Source organism: Camelina sativa, chromosome 4 (genome assembly GCF_000633955.1).
Source record: "Camelina sativa cultivar DH55 chromosome 4, Cs, whole genome shotgun sequence".
NCBI classification, from domain to species: Eukaryota; Viridiplantae; Streptophyta; class Magnoliopsida; order Brassicales; family Brassicaceae; genus Camelina; species Camelina sativa.
Genome location: NC_025688.1, coordinates 12,888,419 through 12,900,016, shown reverse-complemented (window position 1 = coordinate 12,900,016; position 11,598 = coordinate 12,888,419). Strand labels below are relative to the sequence as shown.

At 41.6% G+C, this 11,598-nt stretch overlaps 3 protein-coding genes across 3 annotated transcripts; 2 read left to right on the top strand and 1 right to left on the bottom strand.

Moving 5' to 3' along the window:
- LOC109132488 lies at window positions 4,337-4,978 on the top strand. The gene has a single exon (XM_019244114.1). It carries the CDS (start codon window positions 4,337-4,339, stop codon window positions 4,976-4,978), a length of 642 nt encoding a protein of 213 aa, XP_019099659.1.
- On the bottom strand, window positions 6,636-8,343 carry LOC109132487 (protein NRT1/ PTR FAMILY 2.3-like). The gene is made up of 5 exons (XM_019244113.1): window positions 8,277-8,343; window positions 7,940-8,157; window positions 7,315-7,856; window positions 6,882-7,245; window positions 6,636-6,770 (listed from the first exon to the last, which is right to left on the bottom strand). Exons 1-5 carry the CDS (start codon window positions 8,341-8,343, stop codon window positions 6,636-6,638), a joined length of 1,326 nt encoding a protein of 441 aa, XP_019099658.1.
- On the top strand, window positions 9,172-10,632 carry LOC104783806. The gene has a single exon (XM_010508909.1). It carries the CDS (start codon window positions 9,172-9,174, stop codon window positions 10,630-10,632), a length of 1,461 nt encoding a protein of 486 aa, XP_010507211.1.

Genomic DNA, 11,598 nt, shown 5'->3' with positions numbered 1-11,598 from the left:
AGGCCAAACTAGAAATAAATTGTATGAGTGGTAGATGAGTGGTGGCTCCATTACGGCATTCTCGGTCTCACCCTCTCCACCAATAGATTTGATCTCTTGGCATCTTCGACTTGGGCATCCCTCTTTTCTAGTTTGAAAATCCATTGTCTCTCAATTTTCATTACCTCTTTCTTCCTCTTCACCAAAACAGTTGTCTTGTTCAGATTGTTTAATCAATAAGAGTCACAAACTCCCATTTTTTACAAACACAATTGTCTCCTCTAAACCCCTTGATTACATCTACACAGATGTGTGGTCTTCACCTATTCTTTCTTCTGAAAATTTCAAATACTATTTGGTTCTTATTGATCATTTCACAAGATACACATAGCTCTATCCTCTTAAACTTAAATCTCAAGTCAAAGATGTTTTTGTTGCTTTAAAATCATTGGTGGAGAACCGGTTTCAGACTAAGATATGTACGTTATATTCGGATAATGGAGGAGATTTTATTGCTCTTCGGCCATTTTTGGTGTCGCATGGGATCTCTCACCTCACCTCTCCACCGCATACACCTGAGCATAACGGTGTAGCCGAACGCAAGCATCGCCATGTGGTCGAAACAGGACTTGCTCTACTTAATCGTGTTTCTCTTCCAACTTCGTACTGGCCTTACGCGTTCGCCATTGTGGTCTATCAGATAAATCGAATGCCAACTGATGTCTTACATGGTGATACACCATACCATCATTTATTTAACACCAGTCCCAATTATCTCAAGCTTCGGGTTTTTGGGTGTGATTGTTATCCTTGGCTTCATCCTTATCAGCGTTACAAACTCGAGACACGATATACTCCTTGTGTGTTTCTTGGCTACTCGCTAACACAAAGTGCGTATTTGTGTCTTGATGTTGCTCATGGCCGGCTATACACCTCTCGTCATGTGCAATTTGTTGAGTCTCGTTTTCCGTTTGCTCAACACATTGCTTCTCATCCGTCACAACCAACTTCAGCTCAATCGTCTCCTCAATACTCTAGTTCGATATCGGCAACAATATCACCTCTGGTTGTTCCATCACCGGCTCTGGTGCCCTCACCTCCGTGCTCCGATCACCACCCACCGTTCCTACCGTCGTCCCCGTCAACACCGCCATCGCCTTCCTCTCCGTCGCTTGTCGACGAGTCCTCATCCGACACTGCTGTGTCACCGTCGTCATCACCCTCGTCTACTGATCAGACTCATGAGACCCGAACAAAACATGCCCGAGATCGAAAAAATATTGAAGCCGAGACCAGCCCATCAACCACAAGCCCGTTATCACATACACCAAATCTAGATCCAAGTCCAGTATCATCCTCCTCCCCCTCGAATTCAAGTCCGACACCCTCGCTGTCTCCGATTGCTAACTCACCTCCACGACCAAACAACCATCCAATGAAAACCCGTTCCAAAAATAATATTACCAAACCAAATACAAAATTCAGTCTCACCGTCTCCAAACATCCTCTCATACCAACGACGGTGGCACAAGCTTTGAAGGATCCCCGATGGCGCAATGCGAGGGCAGATGAGATCAATGCTCAGATTCACGAACAATCTTGGGACTTGGAACCTCCTAAACCTGCACAGAACGTGATTACTTGTAAGTGGATCTTCACTTTAAAGTATAAACCTGATGGATCGATTGATAGGTACAAAGCACGGTTGGTGGCTCGCGGTTTTCATCAACAGTATGGTCTTGACTGCTCAGAGACTTTTAGTCCCGTTATTAAGACGACAACAATCCAGTTGGTACTTGAAACGGCGGTGAAGCGGAATTTGGTTATACATCAGGTTGATATCAACAATTCGTTCGTTCAAGGGACTCTGCAGGAAGAGGTATATGTCTCTCAACCGCCTGGCTTTGTTGATCGCGATCGTCAATCGTGTTCAAGCGAGCTTGGAAGCCACAATTGTTTTAACAAAGACTCTATGTGGAGGATGTTTTCGCACGTTGCACTTGAAGCGGAAAAAGAAACGTCACGAAGTTCTTAAGCGTCAATATTATGAATTGGTGGACAAAGGATATCTCCAAAAGATTTCAGATTCGAATCTTTCTTTCTCACCCGGAGGGACTGATGCAGCCCATCTTCACGTCATTAACGACTTTGTTGTTTGTTTAAGTCATGTTAATGGGCCTTAGGTTCATGGGTTTTAAAACCATAGTTTTGTCGTTAAACATTTAGACTAGGGTTTTGTTTTCTTATTTAAAGAGACATGAGTCTCATTACTGTGTAATTATCGATTATTGAATAAACAAGTTTTACGAGAGCTTTGTGTAAAGCTTAGAGAGGAGGACTCTCAACCTAATAGCTTGTGTTCAAGCCCTGCAAGGAGGACTTGCAAAACTACGTCGATATCGCTCCCGATCTCGACCCTATCCCTATTGATTCTTCGTCAAGTTACGACGTTCTAAGCAAGATCCGTTCGTGAATCCTTCTCCTCGAGATCTAGCGTTCTCGTCCGTTATTAAGCTTTTGCTCTCTATCAGATGCAAGATTTGTAGATAGATACATTCAGTCCCACTTAAACCAAAGTAAAAATCCTCTCGTTCTCATGCATATGCTTATGCAATTTGTAAACTTGTCTTAACATGTATCTTTAAACATGAGGCCTTGCTCTAAGTGTGGGAGTAGGGTCTTGCTCTGAGTGTATGTTTAGGGTGCATGATTGCATGATAACTAGATAAAGAAATAAATAAGTTGTGTGTTGCATTTCGATGTATATCCATGTTTTAATATATATGGTTCGTCATTCGTGATTGGTTTAAAACTTATGCTAAGCAAAAACAATATTAGTAAAACGATCTACCAAAATAAGGATGGGGTACAGTTGGAGGGCCAAAGTTCCCATAACTCACTATACCAGTAGTTTCCCAGTTTTTGGATATTCAAAGACTGACTATGCATTGCACTGACGCAGAACACTTGCATCCAAAGGTACTCTACAGATTGCAACTACAAGGTATAGAGCATATATTTTATTATATAACAAATAAGTATGTACGTACTGAAGCTTGGTGTTTGGGGTTGAAGGCAAAAAAAAGATTAGTACCTTAATGAAAAAGGTTGCAAACATTCTTACCCACACAGTCCTGATTACGTTGTCCCCATTTTAAGAAGTTTGAGTCTGCGCAAGACAAAGGAGAAGCAGATTGGTTCAAACTTTAAGCATATACAACTTAAAATATTACTGATTTGATACATGTAAATGAAGAGTGACTAGCAACATTATGGATACATAATTCAGGGTTCGGTGTAGGCCACTGTTAACATCATGTGCCTTGGCCCAATGCTTTACCTGACATATGAGAATACTGTAGTTACATTAGTAAGGGATTGACTGGTTTAAATGCAGCAGTTGCGGTTGTGATTGCAGAAGCGAATGTTTTCCATTTGAACCTTGATTCAGCGTTTTGAACGACTGGTTTGTCGGTTAAAATGGGTGTGTTAATTTATGACTCGTTGATCAACGGGTAGGACAGTGGCTAAACAAACAATTATTAAAAAAATGCAATTTTATAATAATAAAATTTTATAAAAACACCAAAAACTCTATTAATGAAAAAAAACTTAAATCGAAAAATATTATTAACGAACACCATAAATGATGTTTAAGAATTATCGTTAATATATAAGGTTTGATAACATATTTTTTAATCTTTTGATATATATATTCCTTTTAAAAAAAAAAGAATTCTTCCCTTTTAAAACCACACGTAACCACAAATTTTTGCGAGAAAGAGTTTTTGAAATTCAGCAATTTTAAACGGTACAAATTGATTTATATGATTGGTACCAAACGCTAGCAACCACAACAACCTGTAAACACAGCGTTTGCGGGAGATAGCAGGGTAATCAATCAACACTTTTGATTGGTTCTCTCGCTATCACCCGCAAATGTTGCGTTTGCAGTTGGTTGTGATTGGTAACGATTGAAATCAATTAAAAAAATCGCTTTCTACACATTTCTATAGCTGAGTTAACAAGAAAAAAGGAAAAGACAGAGAAAACGAAAAACAATATTATAATAGCCATATCAGTCTATACGAGAGTTATATAGGGACTATTGTGTAATTAGTTATTGCTAAACCCCAGTGCTAAACACTATATATATTGTAACACATTCATATGTATAATACAAGCTTTCCTTACATGGTATCAGAGCAGTAAAAATCCTAGACCTAATAAAAAATAATAATAATAATAAAAAATTTCCGCCGCGCCTCCTTCTCCTCCTCTCTAGATCTTTACCGTGGCTGCCTCTCCATCTGATGTTATCAATCCTGCCTCTGGTTCACAACTTCATAACATTAATATGTCCAATGTTACCAAGCTTACTGCTTCCAACTACTTGATGTGGAACCGTCAAGTTCGTGCTCTGCTTGCTGGTTATGGTCTTGCGGGGTACCTCGATGGCACCACCGTTGCTCCGAACGCCACCGTGCGTCAAAGTGCAACCTCTATTCCTAATCCAGAGTATAACCTTTGGGAAAGGCAAGATCAACTCATTGTTGCTAGCCTTCTCGGTGCGATCTCGATCGAAATTCAACCCATGCTCTCCAAGGCTTCCACGTCAGCCGAGATCTGGAGTCTTCTTTCCTCTGCGTATGCTAAACCAACGTGGGGACACATAAAACAACTTCCGGAACAGACCAACAAATGGCGGAAAGGTTCTCCCATAGTTGAAGAATACGTTCAGGGTTTGGTTGTTCGGTTTGATCAACTTGCTACGCTTGATAAGCCGTATGAACATGAAGAACAAATAGAGTTTCTGCTGGGAGGTCTTCCAGAGGATTACAAGCCTCTTATTGACCAGATCGACGGCCGCGACACGCCTCCTTCCATGCCTGCCATTCATGAGAAGATCATTAATTATGAGCTGAAGTTTCAGACGCAAGTTTCCACATCGTATGTTGTTCCAGTTACGGCGAATGCTGTGTTTCACAAACCCTCATAAAAACACCAGCTCCTCTCGCCACCAGAATCGCCATGCTACACGCGGCTCTCATCATTCCTACCATGGCTCCCAAGGCAAAGGTAATCAGGGACGTTGCCAGCTGTGTGGTGTGTTTGGCCATAGCGCGAGGCAATGCTCTCAGCTTCCTTCCGGAGGTTCATATCAACCCTCCGGTGGTATCAATCACCCACTTTCCTCTCTCACTCCGTGGCAGCCTCGTGCGAACATGGCCGCCGTTCAACCTTAAAATCCCACAAATTGGATCATGGACTCGGGTGCCACGCACCCTTTGACGTGGGATCTTGCCAACTTGTCTCTCCATCAACCGTACACCGGCGGTGAAGAGGTGCAAATTGTGGGATGGTTCAGATCTCAAAATCACACATATTGGTTCTGCCTCACTTCCTACACCATCTCGCTTTCTTACTTTCAATGATATTCTATATGTTCCAGATGTTCGAAAGAATTTGAGATCAGTCTTTCGCCTATGCAATACTAATCATGTTTCGTTTCATTTCTATCCTGCACTCTTTCAGGTGAGGCATCTAAGCACGGTCAAGTTACTCCAAGGCCGAACGAGAAATAAATTGTATGAGTGGTAGATGAGTGGTGGCTCCATTACGGCATTCTCGGTCTCACCCTCTCCACCAATAGATTTGATCTCTTGGCATCTTCGACTTGGGCATCCCTCTTTTCTAGTTTGAAAATCCATTGTCTCTCAATTTTCATTACCTCTTTCTTCCTCTTCACCAAAACAGTTGTCTTGTTCAGATTGTTTAATCAATAAGAGTCACAAACTCCCATTTTTTACAAACACAATTGTCTCCTCTAAACCCCTTGATTACATCTACACAGATGTGTGGTCTTCACCTATTCTTTCTTCTGAAAATTTCAAATACTATTTGGTTCTTATTGATCATTTCACAAGATACACATAGCTCTATCCTCTTAAACTTAAATCTCAAGTCAAAGATGTTTTTGTTGCTTTAAAATCATTGGTGGAGAACCGGTTTCAGACTAAGATATGTACGTTATATTCGGATAATGGAGGAGATTTTATTGCTCTTCGGCCATTTTTGGTGTCGCATGGGATCTCTCACCTCACCTCTCTACCGCATACACCTGAGCATAACGGTGTAGCCGAACGCAAGCATCGCCATGAGGTCGAAACAGGACTTGCTCTACTTAATCGTGTTTCTCTTCCAACTTCGTACTGGCCTTACGCGTTCGCCATTGTGGTCTATCAGATAAATTGAATGCCAACTAATGTCTTACATGGTGATACACCATACCAGCATTTATTTAACACCAGTCCCAATTATCTCAAGCTTCGGGTTTTCGGGTGTGATTGTTATCCTTGGCTTCGTCCTTATCAGCGTTACAAACTCGAGACACGATATACTCCTTGTGTGTTTCTTGGTTACTCGCTAACACAAAGTGCGTATTTGTGTCTTGATGTTGCTCATGGCCGGCTATACACCTCTCGTCATGTGCAATTTGTTGAGTCTCGTTTTCCGTTTGCTCAACACATTGCTTCTCATCCGTCACAACCAACTTCAGCTCAATCGTCTCCTCAATACTCTAGTTCGATATCGGCAACAATATCACCTCTGGTTGTTCCATCACCGGCTCTGGTGCCCTCACCTCCGTGCTCTGATCACCACCCACCGTTCCTACCGTCGTCCCCGTCAACACCGCCATCGCCTTCCTCTCCGTCCCTCGTCGACGAGCCATCGCCTTCCTCTCCGTCGCTCGTCCCCGTCAACACCGCCATCGCCTTCCTCTCCCATGTCTGAGCATAGCACAGACATGGGATGCTCATTCCCAACTGTTTTCAACCTTTTTGCTTCCACAACCGCTGAGATGGCCATGCTTAGGATGGTAAAACTTCGCCTATACCAACCTTTTGAAGTGGTGTCAGCTGCTTGTTGGTTAGCTTCTGGTACATAGGATAGACAAGCCAGTTGTTCATTATGATGACGATACATGCAGAGATGATTGTTATGACTTGGAGAGACCCAGCCGTGACTTTGAAGTGAGGCCCAAGCCCACGGTCTGTGACTAGACCTTGGAGTACCATCATGCTTGTTTGCACCACAATGGGAGTACTAACCAACATGATGGCTAACCACAGAGGAATAAGTCGAAGAACCGCTTTGAAATCTTCTACTTCTTGAACAGAACATAGCCTCCAAATTTTATTGAATGATTCATCATGACTAACTTTTAAGTCCCCTTCGACCTTCAACGCTGCCCGGTTTAAAAACCTGCACATGTGAAGATCTTTCAGCTCTGTGTTTACGTTTTATGAATCAGGCAAGGTCTTTTTGTTTCACCTGAAGCACTTAGAGGGCATTACAGCAGAATTCTTGGTCTCTTCTATGAGCTCATTGTGATGATAGTCTTCCTCTTTGGATGAAATCACAGCCTTTCTTTTCACTGTAGCAGCGACTACAACGCGGACAAGACTTGTGAAGGGACTTTTGATGGGTTTGTCATGCTTGTAATATCTCTTCCCGGAGATGAAGACAAAGAAACTGATCAAATTAGCAGCAGCAGATAGTCCAAACCCGAGTTTCCAACTAGCATTGTCCTGTGTATATACAATTGCTGTCGCGCTAATAATGGCGCCTGTATTAACTGTGAGGAAGTACCAGTTGAAGAAGCTTCCTTTGTCTTTAGGTTTCTCATACTGGTTTGCACCAGCAGATGCTAAAGTCACCCTTGTCCCAGCTGTTCCAGTAATCACTAGAGCTAAGGCTGTATACAAGATCCCAAGCTGGAGTTTTGATGGTGACTGACATAGGATTGAGCCTGTTTCACATGGTATAGGTCTCAAGTAATCGAAAGATGTAATAAGAGTCAAGAGAAAGATGCCCTGGAAAAAAAAGTGTTAATACTAGTAAGCTTTGTGTAAGTAACTTAAGAGATAGTAGAGAGATCAACGAGTTCTTGACTTACGAGAAGAGAAATGAACGCTGAGGTCGAGAAGACGGGAATATTACCAAAGAAAGAATCAGCTAGAATGGTTGTAACAACAGGCAACATGCTGAGACATCCATTGACAATATTTGAAATCTGAGCTGCAGCGATGTTCTTGATGTTGTATTCCTCAATCAAGAAGACGATCAAGTTCATTACCCATCCGAAAGAAGTTATGGAAAGGCCTAACAACGTAGCTATAACACATAGAGCATAGAAAAAATAATCAAGATTTTTATCTCTGTGTTTTGGGATCAACAAGAACATAGACAAAAATATTACGTATCCATCAAGAACGGAAAAGTGATCCAGCCACCGCGCTTGCTGCTTGGATCACCAGAACTCTGAGCTTCTGTGTCAGCAGTAGAGATTAAACCAGCCATTTGACAGAGAACAGAGGAAGAAGATGAGTTGCGTCCAATACTGTGTTTGTGTGTTGTGTTGTGGTGCAGTTATATAAAAGAAACTAATTAAACAAGTAAGTACAGAATAGTTATGTATGTTGTACCCAATGATTTAATTTGCTAATGATGCATGATCCACTTTGTTCTAAATTATATAATACCTCAATAACTACACCAAAGTTCTGACATTTCATCAACTGTTGTCGTGTTCCAACTTCACGTGGTGAATGTAATCATCATAGACATCTAGAAAAAGTTTTTTTTTACCAGACCTCCCACTTTACCAAGTATCTACTAACATCGATAGTGGCCACAATATAATTTTCCCAGTCTACAAAAATTGGCATATATGAGATCAAAATATTTTCCTTTGCACATTCTATTTGATTGATTAGTTCATTTTAATATGGTTTATACATAAATGGTAAAATTCCTCTGAAATGTATTTTACTTTCAATAAGCATCATCGAATCAGATTGTGAATCATTTGGGTTACCTTCAGGTGCTTTGTTGAAGGTTGATATACCTTCTTGTGTTCATTGAAAAGGTAATTATTAGATTAGGATATATGTTAATATTCTATATTCCTAGATTTACTATGATATGGGTTCATCACGTTTAGGCAACTACTCTTGTATATATACTTTACATCTTTGATTGGAATACACAACAGATTACCTTCTATTATCTTCTATTACATGGTATCAGAGCGTAATCTCTTCTGACCTAAATTTTATTTTTCTAGCCGCTGTTCTTTGCAACTGCCGCTTCTCTTCTACTCTGTTCTCTGTTCCTTATTCTATTATCATGTTTGGTTCTAATACAACTCCTGGAACGCAACTTGTCGTATCCGTACCACCATCACCGTATCAACTCAATGCTTCTGACAATCCAGGAGCATTGATCTCTTCTGTAATTTTACAAGAAGATAACTATGCTGAATGGGCTACGGAGCTGAAAAACTCTTTGCAGGCCAAGCAGAAACTTGGTTTCATCGATGGCTCTGTCCCAAAACCCACTACTGAACCTGAGTTGGCTTCATGGCGTGCCGCCAACTCGATGATCATTGGATGGATATGCACCTCCATTGATCCCAAGCTTCGTTCTACGGTTTCGTTTATTACCGATGCTTCTACATTATGGGTAAGCCTTCGATCTCGTTTCTCGGTTGGAAACGGGGTTTGTAAACAAGTTCTCAAAGATGATATAGCTGCTTGTAAGCAGAATGGTCAATCGGTGATGGAATACTATTGTCGTCTTTCCAAATTATCGGAGGAACTCCATAACTACAATACCGGCCGTCAATGTACTTGTGCTGCTGCTCCGGATATTGCTAAGGAGCGTGGAGAGGATCGGGTCCATCAGTTTCTTTTTGGTTTGGATCTTCCACGTTTTAGCAACATCCGTTCCACTATTACCGGTGAAGATCCTATCGCACCACTTACGCAGGTTTACTCTCGTGTTATTCGCGAAGAGCAGAACCTCAATGTGGCAAGATCGAAGGAAGTTATCACAACCGATGCCGTTGGTTTCTCCGTCAAAACAGAGCAACCTTCTCAAGTTGCTGCTGCTTCTACTCAACGGTTTTGCGATCGTTCTACTCTCTCTTGCACCCACTGTCATCGTCAAGGCCATGACATCTCTGAATGCTTTCTTTTTCATGGTTTTCCTGATTGGTACCACGAACAAAAGGGTGGCAACCATTATGAAAATAGAGACACTTCTAACCGCTCTGTCCAACGAGGAGGTTTCTCGTCCAGGGGCAATGGCCGTGGTCGTGGTCGAGTTAATAATGTTCGTGTTACGTCTTCCTCCGACAGCAACAACAATCAAATAACCCAGATCATCCATCTCTTTGAGGCTCAACACTCTAACATTACTTCTGAAAAATTGTCGGGTAAAACACGTTTAAATGATGTCATTTCGGATACTGGTGCCTCGCACCACATGACCGGCGATTACTCGATTATTAATGATTGTGTTGATATCATTCCCTCGCCAGTGACCAAACCTGATGGTAATGCTTCCCGTGCTACTAAGCGTGGCTCACTTCCTTTGAGCTCCGCTTACTTGCTCACTGATGTTTTGTTTGTTCTAGATTTTAATTGCACATTAATTTCTGTTTCTAAACTGTTAAAACAAACTGGCTCCATTGGAATATTTACTGATACTTTGTGTTTCTTGCATGACCATTTTTCGAGGACTTTGATTGGGGCGGGGGAAGAGCGTGAGGGAGTGTACTATTTTACTGGAGTCTTGGCTGCTTAGTCTAACAAGGTCTCTGCTGCTACTCCCGTTTCTTCTGGACCATTATGGCATCGTCGACTCGGTCATCCGTCTTCTACTGTTTTACTTTCTTTACCTGAATGTACTTCATCTCCAAGTGGCCTTGGAGATATGAAAAATTGTGACATTTGTTTTCGAGCTAAACAAACTCGAGAAGTTTTTTATGAGAGCATTAATAAAGCATTGGATTGTTTTTCTCTTTTTCATTGTGATGTTTGGGGCCCTTATCAGACTCCTTCTACAAGTGGTGCGGTCTATTTTCTAACTCTCGTTGATGATCATTCTCAAGCCGTATGGACCTATTTAATGTCCGCGAAATCGGAGGTTTCCACTATGATTCATAATTTTTGTGCTATGACCGAGAGACAGTTTGGCAAACAAGTAAAGGCTTTTTGCACAAACAATGGCACCGAATTTATGTGCCTCACATCATATTTTCAAGATCATGAGATTATGCATCAAACATCATGTGTGGATACTCCACAACAGAATGGCCGTGTAGAACGCAAACACCGTCATATTCTCAATGTTGCTCGTGCTTGTCTTTTCCAAAGCCATATGCCCGTTAAATTTTGGGTGAGAGTATTCTCACCGCTACACACTTGATCAACCGGACACCGTCTTCAATATTGAAGGGAAAATCACCATATGAAGTTCTGTTTGGGCAACGTCCGTCATACACCATGCTCCATACTTTTGGTTGTCTTTGTTATGCTCATACTCGATCTCGTGACAAAGACAAATTCGGGCCTCGAAGTCGTAAATGTGTTTTTGTGGGTTACCCCTATGGCAAGAAAGCTTGGCGCTTGTTCGATCTTGAGACAGAAATTTTTTTCACCAGCCGTGATGTTCGTTTTCTTGAAGACGTGTTTCCATTTACTGACAAACCGACAATTCTATCTCCTTCTGTGTCGTCTGCTGATATGATCCTCCCAAGGAATCGACACC

Coding starts and splice junctions, on each gene's coding strand:
- LOC109132488 (XM_019244114.1), top strand. CDS start 4,337: ATGTCCAATGTTACCAAGCTTACTGCTTCCAACTACTTGATGTGGAAC.
- LOC109132487 (XM_019244113.1), bottom strand. CDS start 8,343: ATGGCTGGTTTAATCTCTACTGCTGACACAGAAGCTCAGAGTTCTGGT. Junction 8,158..8,276: donor TGATCCAAGCAGCAAGCGCG/GTGGCTGGATCA, acceptor TATGTGTTATAG/CTACGTTGTTAGGCCTTTCC. Junction 7,857..7,939: donor CAGCGTTCATTTCTCTTCTC/GTAAGTCAAGAA, acceptor TTTTTTTTCCAG/GGCATCTTTCTCTTGACTCT.
- LOC104783806 (XM_010508909.1), top strand. CDS start 9,172: ATGTTTGGTTCTAATACAACTCCTGGAACGCAACTTGTCGTATCCGTA.